This window comes from Emydura macquarii, unplaced genomic scaffold, assembly GCF_026122565.2.
Source record: "Emydura macquarii macquarii isolate MOO-44397 ecotype Brisbane River unplaced genomic scaffold, CSIRO-AGI_Emac_v2 contig_3128, whole genome shotgun sequence".
In the NCBI taxonomy this organism is placed as follows: Eukaryota; Metazoa; Chordata; order Testudines; family Chelidae; genus Emydura; species Emydura macquarii.
The window spans coordinates 976,162-1,000,904 of record NW_027133265.1 but is presented as its reverse complement, the minus strand read 5'-3'; the positions used below and the strand labels follow the sequence as shown (position 1 = coordinate 1,000,904).

The window sequence follows — 24,743 nt, the reverse complement described above, 5'->3', positions numbered from 1 at the left end:
TTATAGTCTCATTTGGTATATTTGGCATGATTCAAAGGTATTAGAGATGAAACAGGACTGCCAGGATATCCAGTCCAACCTTTACCACTTCAGGATTATATCCTACAACATATTTTCTATTACTTTGGCTAGCATGGTTTTAAATGTCTCACACAATCACTTCCCTTGAGTCTTCCACGACCTCACTGGCAGGAAAGACGTCCCAATATTCAGCTTCGGTTGCACTATTATGGACTATTTATAATCAAGGTCAATGTGTTTACTTGCTTTTATTTGGTCTTACCTAATTACAAGTTTTGCTTTTCTATTGCTTCTCTTTGTAATTTGACTGCACTCCTCTCTATCTTATAAGCTTCTCAGTCAGCATCACTTTCCAGGGTTTGAACAACCATGGCCTCTGGAGAACCAGACACTTTTGCTGTCTTGCTTAAGAAAGCACTAGTAGAACAGCAATGATATGTTTCCATTGCAAATGCCACTGTTTTTCCTCCACTCTCTTGATGAAAGATGGGAGTAATTCTTCAAATCCCAACTACTCCCAACCCATTTCCTTCAGTCATATATAAATTAGCAATGGGGGGAAAAAATCTCAATGACGGGGAGGGGGTGGGGGAAGATGGGAAGCCCATACTTGTCATTAAGGGAGACAACCAATAAATACAGTAAAACATTTCAAATAAAATGAAATTGCAAAATGCACAGTGGGAAATTAATTACTTTTTTATTCATGTTTTTAGACTGGACTAATATGGCCCCTCTGACTACAGCATCTGTTTTAGATTATAGCTGAGGGATTTCTCTGAAATGATGCACTTACACAGGGTTCACAGCTGCAGAAATAATCAAATCTACTAATGTTTGGTCAGTCCAAGGAGATCTTGACTTAAGATATATATTTTTGAATTAATATATTGGAAATGGGGTTGAACTCAAACATCCTTCTCTCCTAGTCCCAACAGTTGACGATAATATCACTGCTAACAGCAGACTTTAGCACTCCACAGTATCAGGAAGGAGGCTGATATGAATCTGCCTGGCTGCCTGTAAAAGTGTCCTCTTACAATGAAACAGGAGTTCATTGTACTCTAGCTTTTAAACTTTTGTTATTGTAAAATTACTCCCGAGTCCCATCAGGTTGGCTTGGGGAAAGGACACCCAGTGTAGAAAGGGGGATAAGATGCCTCCATGAACATATACGCGCCTTCACCGCTAGATGCTGATATTGCAATAAATTACATTATGGCCCTTTGCATAATACAGAATCAAAACTATGGACTGTATCTATGAATGTTACAGTCAAGAAGTTTAATAGTTGTTAAAAGCATATGTACAGGGATACCATACAGCATTCAGCAGTCACCATTAAAAAACATGTCTCTCAAAAGATACAGCACAGTTGCCATTTCCAGTTCTAGGTATACTGAAAAACTGAGGAATGTCAGATACTATCATGCAGTAACTGTTAGGAAATGCTGCCTTTATAATGCTTACTACTCTGGGTCCAGTTCTGCTGCCACTGAAATCAATGACACACCTGTGCAAGCCTGGGTCTCCTACAAGGAATGGCAGCAGTGGCTAGGTGTATTTATTCATATGACCAGGCACCTAGTCACACTGCCATAGCACTAAGACTGCTGACTCAAATAGAACTTGAAGCCAAGTCTGCACCCAGCAGCAGCACACCCCGTCCATCACTGACATGAAAGAAAATACACCCTGACAACAGGGAGCCGCTGTTCAGACATCATTTACAGGGGCCTCCTTTTAATTTTGGACAGTCTGCATTTCCCACCTTTGAGCCCTTATGAGTTGGCAGCTCTACTCAAATCATCCCCAGGTGCAAGGTTTCAGAAAGACCTAATGCTGCATGTATGCCAACAGCAGGATCTTCTGCACCGGAGCACTTGCGTTTGAAAATCTCTGTCTTGCAGATTTTAATTTGGTGTATAAAGGTTCTGCTACCTTTGTATGTAAAGAAAATGTGTTCATTTTCTATATCATATACTTTAGTTAGGCCAGTTTTCTATTGCTATTTGTCTGAAAATATTTCACTATACCTAGGTTTGTGCTTTGGTTTGGAGCACAAGAAATATCTGGACTAAAAAAAACCCCAACTAAACAAACAAACAAACAAACAAAAAAGACTAAATATTTTACAGTAGTATGGAAAGACCCTGGCACTGGGCATTGACTTTACATCAATTATAAAACACCCCAATACATCCATTGTAGTAAGAGAGGGTGATCCATTTCATCTTTCTTAGAGAGATAAAAAGGCCTATTCCCGCAAACACTTAAGTATATGAGTAACTTTTATTCATGGAGGTAGTCTCGCTGAAATTAAACAGAACTGCTTGTGAGCAAAATTAAGCACATGCATAAGTGTTCGCAGAATCTGGGCCAAGGTTTGGAATGCACACATCAGATGGGGGGGATCAGATAGCTAATTAGTAAGGTAGAGTCAATCCTATGTCTGTGCTGACTGCCACAATCCAAACCTGTCCCCTTTTTCCATAGGATATTTGAAAGATTCTTCCATCAGGCTCTGAGTCACCAATGAAAATGAATAATATAATAAATTGAATGTATGTGTGTGACTGACTTTTAAAGATTATTTAGATGCATCAGGCAATATTTTGGATACCACTGACTGTTCATATGTATTTAAAATGAAAATACTGTCTTTAAGATAACATTTTGGCATTAGCTAGATAATTAATTTGTGGCCTGATCCTATTCCCATTAAAGTCAAAGAAACATACTCACTGACTTCAATGGGAGTGTCATTGAGCCATGATAGAAAATGTGTTGAGTTATACCAACACATCATCCACATATCCAATTCTCTGCACATTTGCATTTTCAGCATGTTCCTCCAGTGTGTGTTTCCATATTTCTTTCCTGTTATTTAAGGAGGAAAACAAAACGAGCAGATTAGTGGATTCTCTCAACATGCTAAAGCAATACACTAATTCTCACCCTGGAAATTTCCAGGCATTACCCATGAATGCCCTATAATAACCATTTCCCCCTTCATTTTACATTGGCCTGTACCTGTGCTGATCTTGAACTTTGATTTGTTGTAGGATAAAATGGGTTTGAACATCATCTTGATTTTTGTCTCTCTGTTTCTTGGCATTACTTGCTTCCTAATGAAAAAGAATAACAGCTTATTACTGATTCTTTCACATTTCTAACCATAAAGGTTAGTCCTTCTAAGGTTCCAAAACCATTCTCAGATTAATCACTTATACTTTGGATAGGACTGTATTTATTTTTTATGCATTATCAATCTTTATTATAAGAATTCCACTCATTTTCCTCCTGTGCATTTGATTTCTTCATAGGCTTGCTTTTCAATTTAATTTTTTTTTTTAAATCTGAAATAGTTATTTGAACAGTTCTCTTATGGAGATGGAATTTCAAATCTCCAAAGTATAATAAAGAGGGCATTTAACAATAAAGTCTTAGTTTCTGGATCATGTAATAAGATTTAATTTTAAGAACCATTTCAGAAAAATATATAAATTAGAATGAACAAATGAATGATCATAGGGCTCTCCGTGAGGGTGAGAGCAATTCTGAGCATCTGTAAGGTGATGAAATCAATATATAGTCGGGGGGTGGCGAGGGAAGCAGAATCCAGATTACTCCCCAGAGACCAGAAACATCAAAGACAGCACTGGAGGTAGCTAACTCAGTAATGATAGAAAGCTAAACATGGAATTAATTATGAAAGAGAAAACCAGAACATGACACCCATGTTGCAATATTTAAGAGAGAGAGAGACACACACACACACACAGATATAAGCATAAAAACAGAGCACTTGGAGCAGGTGTTTACCTTACTCTATCTATCCCCTGGGTAAGTATATTTTTGCCTTGCAGACATACAGTTCTCAAAATGTGCAGAGTTTCAGACATAAACCACTCATTTGTCAATATCTACAGAACACCATTCATGCACAGATGAGTAAACAGAGAGAGAGAGAGAGCGTGAACTAACCCTTAATTGCAGGCTCATGTGAAGGTCTTTGTGAGTGAAGGAATCTGGGATGAGTGTTTGCAAACACTCAAGTTTACTGTAGTGCTCAGCAGAATGGGCACCATTTTATATGAGCACTGTGTGACCAAGAACCTGCTTTTATACAACTGTTTACTAACCCTTGTGAGGAACTGCAGCAGCATTTCCTAATACATTTCTAGAACACATGGACTGTCTCTGACAAGCTGCCAAAGACACATTTTTAAATGGCATAAGAAAAACACAGCCTGGTGGTCGCTGAAAGCAGAGTGAAAGAAATGTATGTGGGGGATTAAAGGTGTTCCCTAACAGTTCATCTATCCAGTTCTGCACAAAATGAAGGAGCAGGGTGAAAAATGCAGCTTTGTTTTCATTTCCAGTGGATGCTTCGCATCATCTGTTCATTATCAAATGAGCATTTACTACAGCTGGGACATTTCATTCTGTGCTTCATGGCTCAATACAGGAAAGGCTGGTGTCTTATGTTAAAGTCCTACACATGGTGTGGGGAGATGGATATCCAGGCTTATGGAGTCACCTGAGAACCAGGATGCAGTAGAAAGTACAGAAATATACTCGTCTTTGGGGAGGAAGGGGAGGATAAAATTATGCCTATTTTTGGCAGCTATTAGTGGTTAGAATAATAATGAGACTCAAATGTTATTAACTCCAGTCTCCCAAATTGCTGGGAAGACGGGTATGTACAACACAGTGGATTCTAAAAGCTAATCTTGTGATTCTAGCAATCAGGCCCCATAAAGCTTCATTGTAGTGTATCACATAGCCACTATCATATAGCTGGGAACCATTTGTAATAAGTGAAATAAATGGTGTAGAGATGGAGGGTCATTTCAAGTGTCTGTCTCATGTGTTTGAGGTGGATGAAGAGGAAGTGAGGAATAAACTGATATCATTATCTTAAAAACTGGAATGGGTAATTTGTATTTACACAATCAATAGAATTGATACCACATTCCTTCATGTCTGAAGAAATTAATTGGAGCAATTTCTACTCAGAACCACATACAATGGGAAATGTTACTTTCCTGGTCAGTGTTGGCATGTAATTTCACACATCATAATACTCTCACTCACAATAACTAGCAACTCATTGTTTCCACAGAGATAATGTAAGATAGATAATACAATCACACGATTTACATATCTCATCAGAGCCAGAAAGATAACACCTGAACTGGGCTGGCCCTAGATTTTATGGAGGTCAATCCATCTCCCTGCTCACATGACACACCAGTGTATCCATACAAAACCTTGGAAAACACCTCCATATATGTACTCCCTCTCTGTCCGTGGCAACCCCCTCTCTTTTATAAAGTTCTCTGCTTCTGGTTGCATGAATCAGGAAGCCAGATATAGAGCCAAAAAACAATTTTCTAAGTGGAGAGCAAGGGAACAACATTTAGGGAATAATGGCTCTTACATCTTGCTACATTTGGAATCCAACAGTGAGTTGTCTATGGCGCTGTGCATCAAGTGTGTGTAATCTGGAGAGCTTAGACAAGTTGGGACCATATGTAGTTCCAGAAAAATGGTGTAGGCCTAGGGCTGCCCCTATACCTTACACTGCTGCATGCAATTAGGATAGAATGAGGGGTGACACTCCAAAGGAAAATAACTGGGATAGAATGAAGGATTAAGAAAACAAACTGTGACCAAACTGAAAACTGTCTCATGTCTCTAGTCACTGTCTCAAGAAGCCAGGGGTCCATTAAGTAACACTAATTGAAAAGACAGTTCATGATAAGATAAGATTGATGCCTGAGGCCACTTATCACAAAAAATTCATTCTTCAGTCTCAAATAGCAAAACCCCAAAAGTACTGTTTATGTAAAGCTTCTACAACCCTTTACTTTTTCCAAGTTCTATGAGTGGATTCTAGATATCATCTAGACTGAAATACCTAAGATATCACACATACATTTGCTAGAAAAAATGCACAGCACTATTTTTATTGTATACATACCATAGCATATAAAGCACATGACATATTGTATTCTATGGTGTTAATTAACTTCTGATCTTTATTGCTTACTTCTGTGGATCTGAAGATTATGTCAAAACCTAAAGTCCACTTTGGGCTCTTGTCAGTGAACATTTCCTGCCCCAGTTGCTTTGCCATCTCAAATGTTACCTGGAAAACAATATTCTTAATCACTAGTCTATTAATGACATATCTAATGGAAGTCTCAGAGAAGCCACCATTGCTTCCCGACCTTCTCTTCAATTGCTCTGTGCATTCTTTAAACGAAGCTGAGGATCTGGGCCACTTTCTTTTTTTCATTTATAACAACTTGATTTATAAAACATTTCTTTCATGCACAAACAAGCCCCGGTTTAAAATACAACAAAAGACTCACTTACCTATCATTTTTTTAAAACTTTGAAGAAACCCCTATCCCTACTACCTATAATCACAAAATATAATGAAATCTGTCTTAAACAAACACTCAACCTAAAATGTGCTTAAAGGAGACATCCTTCTAATAGATGTGAAACAGAATTGTATGCAGAAAAATTGGGAAAACACCGGTGTGGTCAGCTAAAACAGAAGAGTGCCTAAGAAGGATGGTGACTTGTATAGGTTTCACTGTCTAAGCAAGAAGTATTTAATTGAGATTATCATGTATATTTCTTTTTCTTAACTGAAAAACAGCTAGTTGGATTTTTATGAAATTTAAATTTACAGACCTAGATGTCTAATCTTGAAGTCCGTACTCAGGAAAAACTCCTATTGATTTCAGTTGAACTATTTAGCTGCTTAAAGTTAAGAATGCATTCAAATACTTAGCTAGAATGGGGCCTTAAACTAGCAAATATAATAGCAAAAATTATTTACATTTTCTCAGTGTACCCTTTAATCTAAAGCATACTTTTTAAACAATACTGAGCAATAAAAACATTAATGAAAATGATTGGAATATACTTACTTGTAGATTTTTTTTTTTTTTTTTTTAGAAATTTGTGTTTTATACAGTATGCTACAAAATGCCTTTTAAATCTACAAAACATTCCTAGACATCTAAAATAAACCATTGGAAAGCTGTTTGATGGAATAGTGCTGAAAGGGGAGCCAGACGGTGGGGTGGAATGTCATTTATTCTAAAAATTTCCCGGCATAAAGTAAAACAAAATTGTCAAATTATGTGTGAAGGTCTAATCCCCAGACAGTATTAATCACCCAGCATGAATTAAACCTGTTACAAAGTGATGCATGGTATGTGGATTGTTTTTCTTCTGATTCTGATGACCCATACTGCCATACTAGTTGGACTCTCTGCATGGAGTTACCACTTTAAACAGGGTGGGAAGTATGTGTTTTCTCCTAGAAGGTCTCTTTTCTAGAACAGTGAAATAGTTTGGACTTTTGGTAGATTTAGGCAAGCATTGCCTACAAAACAGACACTTAGAAATAGAAAAATCAAGTAATGATCTGGCAGGCTTAGATTCTTGGAAGGCTCCTCATACCAGCCATCACCTTCCATATCACCTGAATAAAAAAATATGGAATAGGTGCACACTACTCAGAGTCCATCATTAGTATCAATCTTAGAGCTTGCTGGAAATTTTCTGACTTTTTTTCATCAGAAAAATGCCATTTTGTCAAAATTGAAATGTTTGTGGAAATATGTCTATTTCAAATAAATTTCATTTTGAAAAAAAATCAAAGCATAGTGTTTTGATAATGTTGAAACATTCTGTTTTGACATTTTCCATATGGAACATTTTGTTTTCTCACTTCAAGACAACTTTTTTTTTTAATTTAACAAAAAAATATTTTAAGAAAATTATAAACAATTTAAAATTATTTTAAAAGGTCAAAATAGGAACAAAAAGTTCTGATTTTTAATCAAAACAAAACATGCCAATTGACTAACTAATTTTTTAACAAATTTTCATTTCACAGGAAATTTTGATTTTTTTTGTTTTTGTTCTAATTTGATATGAAAACAAAATTTGAAATGTTGGAAATTCTGAGTTCTGACTAGCTCTAACCATTCTAAAGCCCTGGGTTGGTATCTGACTTAGCTAGCATTTTGCAAATTCTGTGCAGGTCCACAGTGACATGAGGACATAGTATAAGAAGAAGACACGGGTTCTTTAAGGGCCTGTGTGAATTCCCACTTGTAGGAGTTGTCCCCTAGCAGTGACTCCTGCAACTGTGAATGCATAGAAGTGATTCTCAAAGAACAGCAGTAGCTCGTAAGTGACTTCTTTTAAATAGACAGAACTAAATGACTCTTAATAACATACTTTTGAGGGCTGAAAAGCACCCGTTTTAATTTTAATGATGGAAGAGAGTGATGCAGTATATTTACAGGCGAAGGGTGGGGATGGATGAAAGGAAGCAGTCTATCTAAGGACATGAAATATCAGTGGGAAGCACCCTGATGGATGGTTAGTCCGTTACAGTATGTGAGGAGACATAAAAGATGTTGGGACAGCTGAAGGATCATTGGCCAGAATTTAGGTTTCTAGGACACAAATCAATAGTTAGAAATAACCTGGTTAGGCTATTGGTCTCTTGCTAGCAAGTGCCAGCCAGAACTAGTCCTTAGTTTTTATTAAATTTGATCCTCAGCACAAAGTCCTACCTTCACAATCACTGTCTTAACTTTGCCATTCACAAGATAGCATTCACAGCTTTCAGAAATCCCCTTCCTATGACTGTGTTGGTTAATAGTTTAGTAATCTCTCACTGGATCAGATAATGGCTTTGGCAGGAAGTGCTGCTTCTGCTTGGGTATGCAATGGGCAGTCATTTTTCCTTTTTGACTCACCATAGCTCTGACCTCGAACTCTGAACTAAGAGAAATGTTCTGCTTCTGATTCAAGGTGAAAGCTTTAATCTTTCTTTTTTAAAAAAAAAACCAAACCAAACCCATAATTGTTTAGCAGATTAAAGCAAACCAATCATTTTCTAATGCACTTCTTTTAGATTTTTTAATTGCAATTTCTCCTCATTCTTTCCATTGTTTTAAGAACAAATATAAAATAAGTGTTTAAGTAGAAAATGAACTATGGGAAAAACTGGTATTATTTCCCAGCACATACATATCATTTATTGCCCATCACCACTGAAATGTTTCCCTTTTTCACTATCTGAAGTTTTATCTGGACAATTAAAATCTTGCTCTATAGGTCTGATCCTAAGATGCTATACATTCCAGGCATGGAACTCCAGCAGAAGTCACTGGGAGTTTTGCACATAGAAGCAACTCAGGATATGCCCCTTGTTCATTATTTTTGGTGGCTTTTTGGTTTTCATTCTCTGAGCCAAAAGGGGCTAGATCCTCAGTTGCTGTACATCACTGCAGCTCCATCAACTTTTGGGATCAGCTCTTCAATTGATGTAAACTGCCATAGTTCAATTGGCTTCTCTGGGCAGATTCGCCACTGCTGGTGTAAATTGGGATAGCTGTAGCAGAGTCAAGGATCTGATTTTTAAAATGCCCTTTTCTATTGACATTGGATTGCTCCAAGACACCAATCTGAACACCTCAATCTGGGAGGGCAGGGAGGGTAGGGTATTTGAAATCCAAATCTGGACATGAATCAGAATTTTGTCATTTGAGCCATCTCTAATTAAACCCAACTCTCTGTAAGTGAATTATTTTTCTCCATAGAAAATTCCTCATTTCATTTCTGATTTTAACTCTTCATTATTTATCAAAAAGGTTTGACCTGCAGACTTTCCAATTAAATTTCCATCTGTCTCTAATAAAGCACCAACTCCCTTCTGGGGTAGTATACATTTGGAGTTTTGAAACAGAAACTGTTTGTCTTCTAGACTAGTTAAAATAAAGTATCAGAACTACAGTGCTTCCTTTTTGCCAGGCCAATAAAGTTTAAACCTTCTTTATAAACTCTATGACAAGGCAAAACTTATTATTCTTGCAAAACCACATTAAACTGAAAACAACAACAAAAGTATTGCTGGCATTGTTTAATAAAAACCAGAACACTCTAGTGGAAAACATACTGAGAAGGACAGTCTGGATTAGAGAAAAGGCGCAACGAGGGTAGATTAAAGACCTTTCATTTATAAAACCTAGAGATTGAACGTAAAAGGGTGGGTTTGAAGGAGGATTTAATTGAAGTATATGAAAATGTTAAATGGTTTAAGATAAGATCAACAAGCATAACTACTTTCAACACAGATAATATAAGCAGGGGCACACATAGAAGTTCAAAAGAAACTATTTGGAACAGACTTAAACAGGGGAAGAATCCCAAGAACAGTGAAACAGAGGAAACCCCACTGGACCAAGGACTTTAAGAGAAAAACACCAGTTGCTCAAAAAAAAACAACCCAATCACATGAAAAAAGTGAATTTAAATGGAGCAGAGGCCAAAAGACAAATGGTTCTTTCTTAAAGAAAGAATTTTAGAAACTGGGTGAAGTTTATGCTATCAAGATACCCTGATAGTCATTTAAAATCAGCCACTTCAATGGTGAAACCCTGAAACACTAGGAAAGATCAATACACAGCCCTACATTTCTCCAACTTTAAATTACTTAGGCCATACTGTGTGTTTCTTTTTAACATGTTACATAAAAGAGCTTTTATCTACTCAAATATGCTTTTAGCTAACTAAACTTGTGAATGCAAAAAAAGAAAAGCAGGATGATGCAAATTATTTCATCTTCAAAAGAATGTACAGTTACATCAACAACAACAAAAGAAATCAAAGAGAGAGGGGTTTTTACAAAAAATCTCTCTCTCTCACACACACACACACACACACGTCTCAAGACTAGTCCAGCCAGTTGTGCTGTCAGCCAGTTGTGCTGTCACATACTCCTCACACTTCTTGTCAGGAGCACTGGGACTCAAATCCTTTTTTCCCCTCCCTCTGAGACAATGAAAGTGCAATACCTAACTCCCCAACCTGCTCTGCTAGAAAACTCTCACCCAATCCTTAGATGTGTTGGCTAGAGGAATCCATTGGAGCTGCATTGTTTAGTTCGGGCTCTTGCAAAGCCAAGTGCCAGTCCCTTGGCCCCAGATCTTCAATGGTATTTAGGCAGTTAGGCACCTAACTCCCATTGATTTCAGTAGGGGTGAGGGGTTAGTACCTAAATGCTTTTGAAGCTCTGAGGCTTGGTTCCCCTTTGAGCTGTTACACAGCATTTAAAAAACAAATGAACCCACTACAGGTGAGTGAGTGGCTGCAAAACCACAACATTTGTTGTGTTGTGGCTGAGACCGTTTGCATGAGTCATAGAATAATTTCTCACAATAAATATTTTCTGGTGGTTCTGGGAGTTAACAACAACCTGAATAGTTACAAGGGTTTCACCATTTGACTGACTTACTGGGTTTTGTTTTTTTTATGAATACTTAAATAATTCTGCCCTTACATTTGCCACTTACCTGATTTTTGACATATAGCTGATAGATATTTTTTGTCTGACAGATTTAGCAGCTAAGTGTGACCTTTACCAGATGACTGATCTTGTCATCTGATTATTTCTTGCTGTGTTATTGATTCTGCCATGTTAACTGATCCCTCTCCATCTGACTGATCTGTCATTTATATTGTATTGTTTTTAACCACTTTATACATTGATTATTGACATTTGATCACTTCTGTCAATGAACTGATTTTGCCATCTGTGCTTTAACCCTACCATCTGCTGCCTTGATTGAATAATTTATGCTATAATTTCACTGTGTGAGCCTCCTTCTTCAACTGGTCCTATCATCAATTCCATATTCTAATCTTTCTGTTCTGAGTCCACCATCCCAACCTCAACAGTTATGTTTAAAAGCCAACTAGCCTGTCCCTACATTATGCTTGTTGTTCTTGTTTCTAGATCCTCTCCTCTCTCTTTTCTTGCCCTATCCACTTGTACCCTTCCAGTGTATCTAAAACATTGCAGCTAATGTAATAATCTTCCTCATTCATGTTTGGACCATGCTTGGAACCTAGACATTTCAAAGCTGGTGCATGGGCTGTAAACAATCCCCCTGGTGATCTTGGTCAGGATTTAGGAGCATTGGTAGAACTATGTGAAGAAGCTTACATGGCGCCTGCCTGTACCACGTCTGGGTCTTTCTAGTGCCTTCGGACCATTTATTGCATTAGCACTTAAAACCTCTTTAAAGTTTTTATAAATCTTTATTGGGTGTTTCCAAGAGACACACATTATATCATTGGTCTTAAAATAAATCTGCTACAATATGTTTATAAATGTTAGGTTTAGCTTCCCTGGAAATTTCCTCTTGAATGACAGTAGTTTATATTGAGGTAGAAATACAAAATAAAACAAGAAGCCGGTTATGGGAGAAGTTCTATTTTGGCCTGAAATAAACTAAACACTGAGTGGTATAATTAGGAAAGGATTGCTAACACAATGTTTTCCCTTTTGATTCAAACTGTAGCCTAGGCAGAAGCTTACTTATAAACATCATGAGTCTTGTTGCTTAGTTTCCATGTTTTTCATCTAGATAGGCCAAGGCCTCAAGATTCACATCTGGACCCTGAAAGACCTTACCACCCTGGCTATAAAGTTTAGATTAGGGGGTTAGCATGAGCCTGTAATTTTTTTTTTTTATTCTGTAAGCCTAAAACTACAACCATTCCTAGAAAATTTGAAAACAGAAGGTTTTACCCAATTCTTTTTTGCCTCTATACTGATATGTATTTTGAATAATGTTCTGAAAAGTTGTTTGATGCAGTAGGGGACAGGTGGTCTAAGTTTAAATTACAACAACAGTGGCTCTCAGTTCAGGTAGATAGCACCATCCACCACTAGAGCAGGCTGGGGAGTTGGGGTGGAGAATAGGCAAAGTCTGTAGATGCTGGCCAACATGACCTAAACATGATGGTATAGATACTAGCAGTACACCTCACTACTGTTTCATCTCGCCTCCCTGGAGAAAGGAGGAATTGAAGGAGACATAGCAACTCAGGGTGTGTCTGAGGTACAATGCCTCCTAGGGCTACTCCTTGGGTGGTGCTGCTCCTTGTGTACTACCCTTGCTCAGGGCTGTGCCTAATGTGACAATCTTTCTCAAAAGGAGTTGTAAAATTTTATCATATAGGTTTTCCACATATAGGGTTGTCCTGCTACGCCCAATCATGACTGTGTGAGTTTCCTCATCTTCATTAACGTCTATCCCAACCTTAATGTTCATTCACTTCCCTTTTTTTCATAGTAGATTTGTTCTTTGCTCTTTTAAACAGTTTCAAAAATGAAATTGTGAAATTATGGGAATAGTTTTTGTTTGTTTCTCAGTCACTTCTAATATTCAAACCCTGCCCTGAACAAGAAGATAATTATTCTTAATAGTAATTTATAGAGAGCAATAGGTGTGCATTGACTATTACAATCCGATAAAAAGACTACTCCATGGAGCATGGTATATTCACTGTGAGTAGGGTTATCATATTCTGGACCTAAAATGCTGGTAAGGGGCAATAGATCAGAGAGAACATGCCCCTTAAAATTTACAGCCTGAACACCTGATCCTGCAACTCTTATGGGCCAGATTCTGCCATGGTTACATAGATTCTGCAACTTTACTTTCAGTGGGACAAGTCATGGTGTCTGCCACTACTCAGCATGAGTAAGTGTGGCAGACTTGGCCCTTTGTGATCAGTCCTTACACCATAGTTCCATCAGCAACTGGGCTGCAGGAATTAGATCAAGATTAGATAACAAAAAGTACAAAAGACTTTGTTGAGTAGGAATAGGTAAAGAGCACTGGGAAAGACCTTTGTATACTCAGGAAGTGGAAAGCAGATCATTTGAGAAAATTACTATCACGTTTTTTGTTGATTACTTGGTATTTTAAAACGTTTAATATAGATTAAATAAATTGAAAATCCAGTGTTTGGTGGGATCTAATTGGAAAGGCCTTCTGGTGTTTTAGGGGAGAGTAGCCTGAACTTGAGATGTAAAGCAAGCAGGAACCAGTGAAGGAATTTGAACAGGCATGTGGTATGGTCCTAGATCAGGAGAAAGAGAGACTGTTTTGGTAGAAGCATAAACTGAAGGGAAAAAGGTGAAAGAGATGATAGTGACAGATATAGGAAGGTTATTCCTGAATGGGGGCAGAATAGTAAAGCCAATAAAAATTGAGGTTAGTGGAACTCAGAACCTCCCACAGAGATATCCAAAGATTTGCTTTTGAAGAATGAGCAGGAATGAAATCCTGGGAAGCACTATAGCAACTGTCACCAAGGATACCATCACAAATCAGAAACATTTATCCAGAAGAATTACAAGCTGTGGGAAGGGATGACAAACTCAGAAACAGTATTTTGAAAGTCAAAACATTATTACCTGGTAATAACTATGGTATATGAATATGATGCTTGTGTGTCAGAATGAAAGAAAGCTATTTTAAAAAAGATACAGCATTAAGATATTACATGCCATAAAATGGGCCTGACAGAAAAACTAGGACCCATATACAGAATTGCCGACAGACAAATAGAGGTCAGGTCTACACCATGAGTGCTACAACAGCATAGTTATGGTGCTGTATATTTTTGTCGGACAGCAAAATTTAGGATTGTGTGAAAAAATAGGAGCGATCACTATGCATGTACTGACACCAACTCATCAATCACTGCTAACAGCAATTCTCCTAATATAGCACCCAGACTAAAGTAAAACTGAACAATTTTTATAACTATTTTTATTTATTCATTCATTCATTTTGCAGTTTCTTCCTCAGTTATACAAAGACAGGTATAATTCAAGTTTAGCTGCAATTCTGAACTTTAAAAAACAATGAGACAACCCTCTCAACAATATACACATTTATATTGGACTGTTTTCTTCTGTATAAGATATAGTTATGACCTGGAAACCAACGTGGTAAGAAGCACAGTCTCATAATCAACATACTGTATGTTTGCTGCTTACTTTATGGAGAAAAGCAAGTTCTTATTATTTCAGAGCCAATACAGGTATTGGAAACCAAGTGAGATTCTATTTTGCTAGATGCAGCTGTAAATTTTGGTAATATAACAATAATACTTGACACAGAGCCTTTCATCTGAGGATCTCAAAACACTTTACAAAGACACTCAAGCATTTTGTTCTCATTTTACAGATAGGAAATGGAGACACAAAGCATTTAAGTGACTAGCCATATATCAACAGAAACTTCTCGGAGTCTACTTAAATTGTGGAGAAATCACACATTTTTTGTGGGTTGGTGACAGCATAAATAGCAAATATAGTGGCTGTGTTCATACCAAGCCACCCTTACTTTTGCGCTGCTGCTGGAGGTGGCGCTTCCTTCAGAGCTGTGCACCCAGCTAACAGCCACCACTCTCCGGCTGCCCAGCTCTGAAAGCAGTGCAGAAGTAAGGTTGGCAATACCGCAACTCCCCCTAAAATAGGCTTGCAACCCCTTTTGGATTTGGACCCCAGTTTGAGAAATGCTATGTATTTTTGCACACTTTTACCCTAGGGCAAAAGTACACAAAAGACCAGATTTGGACAAACTACAGAAATGGTCTGAAGTAAATTGGATGAGATTCAATAAGGAAAAAATGCAAAGTACCTCACTTAGGAAGGAACAATCAGTTGCACACATACGAAATGGGAAATGACTGCCTAGGAAGGAGTACTGTGGAAAGGGATTTGAGGGGTCATAGGGGATCACAAGCTAAATATGAGTCAACAGTATAACACTGTTGCAAAAAAAGCAAACATCATTCTGGGATGTATTAGCAGGAGTGTGGTAAGAAAGGCACGAGAAGTAATTCTTCCACTCTACTCCATGCTGATTAGGCCTCAGCTGGAGTACTGTGTCCAGTTCTGGGCGTCACACTTTGGGAAAGATGTGGATGAACTGGAGAAAGTCCAGAGAAGAGCAACAAAATTGATTAAAGATCTAGAAAACGTGACCTATGAGGGAAGATTGAAAAAATTGGGTTTGTTTAGTTTGGAGCAGAGGACTGAGGGGAGACATAACAGTTTTCAAGAACAGAAAAGGTTGTTACAAGAAGGGAGAAAAATTGTTCTCTTTAGCCTCTGAGGACAGGACAAGAAGCAATGGGCTTAAATTGCAGCAAGAGCGGTTTAGGTTGGACATTAGGAAAAACTTCCTAACTGTCAGGGTAGTTAAACACTGGAATAAATTGCCGAGGGGATGTTGTGGAATCTCCCTCATTGGAGATTTTTAAGAGTAGGTTGGACAGACACTTGTTAGGGATGGTCTAGATAATGCTTGGTCCTACCTTGAGTGCAGGGGACTGAACTAGAAGACCTCTTGAGGTCCCTTCCAATCCCACAATTCTATGATTCTTTGATTTCCTGGGAGAAACCAGATTTCACAGTCCATGATGTATTTTTCATGGCTGCTAATATGGTAGGGAATTTACTAATTCCTTACTCTAACAGCTAGATGACATTGCCAGTGTTTGTTAACAAATTTAATCTTGGTTGAGACCTTCTATAGCAAGTTTCAACCAAGAGGGGTTTAGTTCATGTTCAAGTTATACACTTCTGAATTTGAGTTAATAATGAAAGTGCTGGCACAAAAGATTACATCATCTTATCATCTTCCAATGTAATTATTTCATTGCAGTTTAAAACGTCTCTTACCTATACCATTAAGATAATCTTTTATTTCCCTCACTCAGTTTTCCTTGAAAAACTATTTGATTTTGAATGCATTGTCAGCTGAGATACAATGAGAATCTAAAAGGATATCCTTTAGTTTAATAGCTTTCATTCTATTATCAAGTCATCACTAGAATAAACAAGAAATTGTCTGAAGTCAGGTTTCATTTGAAAGAGACAAAAAAAGATCTAGAGTTAAGTTCACATTTAAGAAAAAATAATCTTTTGAATTTTAAAACTGCAAAATTTGACCTGGAAATAATTGAGAGAGAATAAATATGTAATCCAAAATATTTTCAACAGAATTGCTTTTCTGACTATAATTCCATGTTAACGTATGATACTCTAATATTTTAAGCCAAACCAGCATTTTGGTGAAACCCACATTTTTGTCACTCTTGAACTCAATGCTGCTCACTCTGAAATCAGTTGAAAGCTAATTATTCGCATCAGTGAGAGCAAGATCAGACCTGTGGCCTTAATAATTTAATAAAATCACTAGAAACAATGTGTCATGGGCAGTGTAAAGATGCTCACTCTGTAACATAACACACTGTTAAAAGGGAGATCCAATGATGTATAATGTTTCTCTAGACAAAAACTCCCTCTTGTAATGTATTGTCTTATATTTACATAGCTAGAATTTTTAAATCTGTTAAAACTTCCTAAATAAACAAATAGTTTAAAAATAAATGGTTCTGGGATATAGGAATTCAGGATTCTGTTGCTTTCCTTGTTATTAACTCATTATGTGAGCCACGGCAAGTCACTTATTCTGTCTGCTTCAGTTTCACCAACTATCAAATACTTATTTGCCTCGCATGTATGATGTGGAATTAATTAATACTTGTAAAGTATTGATGTTTTTGTAAGAAGACATGCTAATACATGAGGTACCGAAGATACTTTTTAAAGATACCATCACTCCCCCTCAGTGGTCTGAATGCAAAGAATTATATTCAGCCCAATTGCCATGGAACCATATTGCCTTAATCCCCTTCACTTCGGTTTAATGTGGGGATCAGGATCTGGCCCCCAGTGCTTTTCTTCTAGTTGCAAAAACTGCAACAGCTGCTGCCTTTGTCAAAAAGATAATTAATGAAAGTGACCTACCTAATGTGCTAGCATGTAAAAACATGGGTTTATACTGTATATACATAGTCAAAACTAAAGGCTTTGCTCTTTTGTATGTTGCTATAGAGATGCTTACAAAAGACCCTTGCAGAAGACATTTTTAGTGGTTAGTTTACAGGCTTGTGATTTACTTAGTAGAGTGAAAATAGTTACAAAGTAACCAGTAGTCAAAGAACAGACATCAATTTCAGTTTAACTATTTGGCTTTCAGATGCCACAGTAATGAAACCTGGAAATTTAACCAACAGGGGAGAAAAATGCAGGCCAATAAAATAGAAGACTCAAATTACAAATTATTTGTGTACGTATTTATGTCAGTAGAAAATAAACATGTTTTCCTAGAACGGAACAGAAAGAAAGCTTTCTATATATTTCGTGAAAATTGAATGCCAATTTCTACTCAACTCTCTTCAGCCTTCCCCATTCCCAAGACCAAAGGTGATCCATTCATTAAGCAGATTCTTGACCAAAAGACAAGCTGCTTTGGTTACATACGATAGGTGAGAGCCAGGCACAAAATGACAAAGATTCAAAAATACTGACCTCCAAAACCAACTGCTCCATGGTGAGCTGAACTGCTCTTTCAAATGATATTTCCTCCAGTACCTTGACTCGTTTATCCTTTTCACACTCCAGTTGTCTGGAAGTTGTCATGGAATATGCAGGCAGAAATGATAAAAGGTTTATAACCTGCCAAAAGCCATGCTCTGCTGAGGTTCAAAATCTTCTGATTGCATTGTGTGTTTCAGTTTAGTACTACCATTTACCCAGTTATGAGCTCCCAGAACCAGTTCTGCCAACACCATTGGATAAATTCGGCCCACATTTACACTATTGAAGTCAGTGGGGTGTACTGTGTTTTTGGCCCAATATCTATCCACTTGTGTCAAATATACATTACATGAGTCCAGGGAGCAATAAATAACTAGTGTAATTTTGGGGGTATTTGGATTTGAGGTTCTGGCTTGGATCCTTCCTTAGTCATCACATGCTCATCAAGCCTGCCTGACATATCTTGCTCCTTGATTTTGTGAAATTCAGATTAAAAAACCAGGGCAAATTGGCTCTTGGACAAGGGAAAGAAACATTGAAAACAACACCCAAGATGATGAAAATGCATTAACAATGTCAAAAACTATCTCCCACTATGAAAATATGTTGCATTGGATAGATAGGACTGCAGTTTTTCCTATAGCTATTTTTCTCTCTTGATTGATATTCAGTTGTACAATCTAGAGGAAATCAAAGTAGTGAGGGAAGCTATCATTAAAACACAAAGGGACATACAATAGGCTTTGAAAGTAATCTGTTGAAATTTTGAAAGTGACAGTAGAATGCAGAGTAGTACTCTGATTAGCTATGAAGAATATTCTGCAGTGCAAGGATACATGTCTTGAGGCACGTGTGTTATGTAGTCATCCATCAGTTTTTCCACCATTTCACCAAGTAGTTCTTGAACCTTAGAGACAGGATATTTCTTATTTGTAAAATCGGTAATCACATTGTTAGAAAAAATCTTCTTAATTCAGAGGCGCTTGTGTTATATGATTTAATTATTCTTCTAAATTTACCCATTATATCACCATTTAGCAGATAAACACAAGTTGTCTTTTTTCCACTAGTCAAGTTGGATCTAGAAGTCCAATAAACACAACCTTAGTCCTAAGAGTCATTCTGTTAGATTCCATCAGTGGTTTTGGCTTAAAGACAACATGCAACAGCCTTACTAATGATTAGCTAAAGCCACAAAATTTGGATCTGGATTCAGATCTGTATCTGAACTTTTTTAAAGTTCAGGAGTACTCAGATGAATGTTTTGGTCCAGGACCAACTCTAATTCTTAGTTTCTCAAATGGGATGAAAGGCTGGCTTAGCTAACAGTGTACAAAAAAGTTATAAGAAATTCAAAGCACAAACCATTTTCATGTCTTGTAGCTGATAGGGCTCAGTGCCAACTGACGAGGACTCTACAACATAAGGTCTTAACTTCTTCTCATCTTCTCTGTAAAGCTCCTCTCTGTATATCATCATTTAGGGTTATTTTGCATAATCAAAAATATTTTTTTAAAATAGTTCTTGCTACTCATGTTAAATAGCCCTTTCTGTCCTTTTAGATAAATAACTAAGTGTTCCATTACACAGCATGTAGAAAGTAAATTCTTCTAGCCAAAAACTTTTTCTGGCTAAAATATCCATTACCAACTATTGGAAGCCCATTCCCCTACCAATGTAGGATGGGTCACCGCAGTTCATCTTCTAATGTTTTGTCCAGTCCCAAGTAGTGGTGCTTTCTTTGGAAGGCTATTCTATAGAGCTGGGTGGGAAATGTTTTTTCCATTCCATGAAAATTTTCAAGATTTCAAAAAAATTTCCTGAGTTGAAACAAAAAGTAAAAAATCTGGAAAATTTTTGTTATCCATACCAACCCACTAAAATTGGTCTGAGTCAACTGATGTTTCATTTCAATAACTTAAAAATGTTTCATTTTGATTTTGACCTTTTTTAAAAATTATAATTAGCTTACATTTCTACACAAAAAGTCATTTTGAACTGGAAAACTAGAATTTTTCATGTAAAAAATATTGAAACAGAAAGTTCCAACAGTTTAGAAATTAAAAAAAATATTCAAGTAGAGAAATTATTTCCCATGAAAAGTTATGGCTTTGACAAACTGTTTTGTTAAATAAACAGCTTTAGTATTCTATAGCCTAATTGATATAGTTCATTATCCATCTCTCTCTGACTCTAATTCTCTCATTGCCAGGATAATTTCCTAATATTCAGCCTAAATTTTTCTTTGTAAATTTCATCCCATAATTCCTCATTATACTCCCATATACCACATCTGTACTCCTTCACACAACACAAGAACTAGTGGTCACCAATGAAATTAATAGGCAGCAGGTTTAAAACAAACAAAAGGAAGTGACGGGCTCTGTGGATGTGGGGAAAGCGATGGAAGTGATATACCTTGACTTTAGCAAAGCTTTTGATACAGTCTCCCACAGTATTCTTATCAGCAAGTTAAAGAAGTATGGGTTGGATGAATGGACTATAAAATGGATAGAGAACTGGCTAGAGCATAGTGCTCAACGAGTAGTGATCAATGGCTCCATGTCTAGCTGGCAGTCGGTCACAAGCAGAGTGCCCCAGGGGTTGATACTGGGGCTGGTTTTGTTCAACATCTTCATTAAAGATCTAGAGGATGGGGTAGATTGCACCCTCAGAAAGTTTGCAGATGACACTAAGCTAGCGGGAGTGGTAGATACCCTGGAAAGTAGGGATAGGATACAGAAGGACCTAAACAAACTGGAGGATTGGGCCAAAAGAAATCTGATGAGGTTCAACCAGGACAAGTACAGAGTCCTCCACTGTGGAAGGAAGAATCCCATACACAGCTACAGACTGGGGACCAATGAGCTAGGCAGCAGTTCTGCAGAAAAGGACCTGGGGATTATAGTGGATAAGAAGCTGGATATGAGTCAGCAGTGTGATCTGGTTGCCAAGAAGGCTAATAGCATATTGGGCTGCATTAGTAGGAGCATTGCCAGCAGATCGCGGGAAGTGATTATTCCCCTCTGTTCGGCATTAGTGAGGCCGCATTTGGAGTATTGTGTCCAGTTTTGGGCCCCCCACTACAAAAAGGATGTGGAGAAGTTGGAGAGAGTCCAGCGGAGGGCAACAAAAATGATTAGGGGGCTGGAGCACAAGACTTATGAGGAGAGGCTGAGGGAACTAGGCTTGTTTAGTCTGCAGAAGAGAAGAACGAGGGGAAATTTGATAGCAGCCTTTAACTACCTGAAAGGGGGTTCCAGGGAGGATGGAGCTAGGCTGTTCTCAGTGGTGGCAGATGACAGAACAAGGAGCAACGGTCTCAAATTGCAGTGGGGGAGATCTAGGTTGGACATTAGGAAAAAGTTTTTCACTAGGAGGGTGGTGAAGCACTGGAATGGGTTACCTAGGGAGGTGGTGGAATCTCCATCTTTAGAGGTTTTTAAGATGCAGCTTGACAAAACCCTCGCTGGAATTATTTAGCTGAGGTTAGTCCTGCTCTGAGCAGGGGGTTGGACTAGATGACCTCCTGAGGTCCCTTCCAACTCTATGATTCTATAAGTACTTCTTCACAAAATGCATACTCAGCCTTTGGAACTCTTTACCAGGGGATGTTGTGAAGACCAAAACTATAACAGGGTTCAAAAAAGAACTAGATAAGTTCCTGGAGAATAGGTCCACCCATGGCAATTAGTCAAGACGGGCAGGGATGCAACACCCTGCTCTGAGTGTCCCTAGCCTCAGTTTGTCAGAAGCAGGGGATGGACAACAGGGGATGGATCACATAATGATTGTCTGTTCTGTTCATTCTCTCTAAAGCACATAGCACTGGCTACTGTCGGAAGACAGGATAGTTGGATAGATGGACCATTGGTCCATTGGTTCATATGACGTTATCATCTTTCACATATTTGTGGTCTTACCACATGCTCTGATTTAGTATATATTTTCATTATGATATAAAGAATACAACTGAGATTTATCATTTTGATAATTATACACATGCCCTAAGCTACTAAGTCAACTGTGACATGACTATAAGGTGAAATGGTAAAATTAAGATATGATATGAAATCATAGATCTGGAGAGCCTGAAGGCAGATGCACAATAGAGCAAACATTAATTATTACTCAAATGAAATGGAGCAAATGCTTCCAGGGAATATTTTTTCCAGAGGCAACATCTAACAAAGAAATGTCCTCAAGCTACATTTTATTTGAATATGGACTACTATGCTTTTCTTCATTGAGGACCGGATCCTGTAGCAACTTAACTTGAGGAACTACTGTTTACTTCGATGGAAGTTCTGTGCACTGAGATGGCAGTTGTGCACAGGATTGGGTCATTAATTATTAATTCAAAGTCCAAATTTATCAGAAACCCTCATAACAATGTTAGGAAAGTTCTTAAGAAATTAACACTCTCCATGGAGGTGTAGTCTTAGAAATACTGCATGTTTGCCCCATTCTTATTTTACTTCAGTAGAGAAAATCAAGTAGAAAGCTACCTGAGGTTCTGGACTCCGGCCTCTAGTTTAGGCAAATTCTCCATCATAGAGTGGATTCGACTCTGCAGAGTACATTTATTTTCCATGTCTTGAGGAGACACTTTGAACTCTAAAAACACAACATAAATTAATAGAGGGAGCTTAATCTTGTGCAGGATCCTATAAATTAACCATATGCATTGTTCAGAAATTTTATAAACCTGGACATCACATACTGTAAGATCTTTACAGCATTACATGTTAATAATAATAAAATAAAATTCAACCATGAGATTTTTTAAAAATCATTTGAAGTCAGTGTTTATGAAAGGTGAGAATTTAACAAACCCTTAAGGCTAATGGCCTTTACTCATAGAACCGGTACAGCACTGTGCAGCTCCAAATTTCCCCATTAACAAACATGCTTAAGGCCTGACCCAAAGGAATCATTTCTGGGGTGCAAGAAGATCTCTCTCTAGCCTTTTCAATCTTTGGCCTCTCCACTGAGGTGGCAAACAAGCATGCCAGTTAGTACCAGTTCTTGTAGGATTTCCTGAAGGGTATAAACTTGTCTACTGGGAAATTGCACTGGGACCACCAAATTATTTCATCCACGCTATCACACAGGCATGAGATAATAGCAACCTGTGGAAACTATTGACCAGCTCTGGATTTCAGCTGTCAGTCTAGAGATGAAGGCTCTCTAACCTATTACAAATCCCTGAAGCTATCCAGTCCCCACAAGCTAACAACTTGATTTCAATAAGCTTTGACTAAATGTACAATCACAGTGGGCTCAATTGCCCCTTGGGTGAAATTACATATACTGGTTTTGACTTGATTCAAGAGGTCCTGGGAGCAGAGAAACCCCGGTTCAAGTTCCTGCTATAGAGCGGGGATTCAAACATGGGTCACCCACATCCTACATGAATACCTTAACCAGTGGCTGGCTTACAGCGTATAAAAGGATGGGGGAGGGAATCAGCATCACTGTCACCTCCTCCTAAGTGGTGGCTAAGTTCCCTTATGAATCTAACCCAAAAGTCAAAACAGTTCATTTGGAAATATGCAAATGATCCTTTACAAATATTTCTGATTTTTTTCCCCCGGTTTTTTCTGACCAGAACAATTTGCCAAAATTGACACAAATACACTAAATGTTCCGGTCAATCCAAAACTGCATTTTTCCGCAAAAATAATTTCAATTGAAAAATTTCATCCAGCTCTACTTACACATATACTGAATTCAACAGGTCTGCATATGCTTAAAGTTAAGCACGTACAGGGAGATCTGGTAAACTTCTGATTTATTTTTATGAAAGAATATGTGTGACTTAGTTTACCCTCTCATTTTGTATTGTTACCCCCGGGGCAGCCAGGCTTTACTTCTTTCTTGAAACTAGATAAAGCAAAGTAGTGACTGACAGGAAGTCTTCTTACATGAATGAACTATCAGGATCGGATAATAACTTGGAGTTCATTACTGCAACTCTTTAGACTGGTTGACAAGTTAGCGGTAGTACCACCTCCTGGTGAAATTGCAAATACTGGTTTTAACTGGGTTCAGGAGACCCAGCTGATAAAGAACTGAGAATTGTATAAACTTGGCAGCCTACTACAAAGGAGTGTTGACCTTCACTCGATGCAAAAACTGACACAAGACTTTAACCAAGAGGGCAAAACCCCGCTGGAGAGGTGTGAAGACTTGTGAAACTTTCCAGGTTCTCCAAGTGGTAGATGGGTGACATCAGGTGGGACAGACTAAGCTGTTTATTGTTTTCACAATATGTTTTCTCTGTAATGCTTTTGTCCTAAATAAGTGTATTGTGCTTTGTGAAAGCTGGCTGGTCACTCATCGCCCTGTCATAGCCCCAGGAGATAACAGGGCTGAAGTAACTGGCGGAAGTGATTCCCATGAAGAAGAGGAGAAA

General features: G+C 37.8%; 1 protein-coding gene across 1 annotated transcript; it reads right to left on the bottom strand.

Annotated features, from left to right (window-relative positions):
- Nucleotides 1–1,286: 1,286 nt before the first annotated feature.
- On the bottom strand, nt 1,287–22,922 carry LOC137142009 (uncharacterized). The gene is made up of 7 exons (XM_067531178.1): nt 22,834–22,922; nt 19,691–19,790; nt 19,162–19,232; nt 18,317–18,413; nt 6,080–6,178; nt 3,055–3,149; nt 1,287–2,901 (listed from the first exon to the last, which is right to left on the bottom strand). Exons 1-7 carry the CDS (start codon nt 22,917–22,919, stop codon nt 2,814–2,816), a joined length of 636 nt encoding a protein of 211 aa, XP_067387279.1. The 5' UTR covers nt 22,920–22,922; the 3' UTR covers nt 1,287–2,813.
- Between the last annotated feature and the right edge of the window lie 1,821 nt (nt 22,923–24,743).

What these genes read in the sequence shown, in the direction of transcription:
- LOC137142009 (XM_067531178.1), bottom strand. Translation starts at nt 22,919, where the DNA reads ATGGAAAATAAATGTACTCTGCAGAGTCGAATCCACTCTATGATGGAG. An exon ending in ACACACGTGCCTCAAGACAT is followed by an intron (nt 18,414 to 19,161) that starts GTATCCTTGCAC and finishes GACAACTTCCAG; the next exon opens with ACAACTGGAGTGTGAAAAGG. An exon ending in AAAGTTCAAGATCAGCACAG is followed by an intron (nt 2,902 to 3,054) that starts GTACAGGCCAAT and finishes CTTAAATAACAG; the next exon opens with GAAAGAAATATGGAAACACA.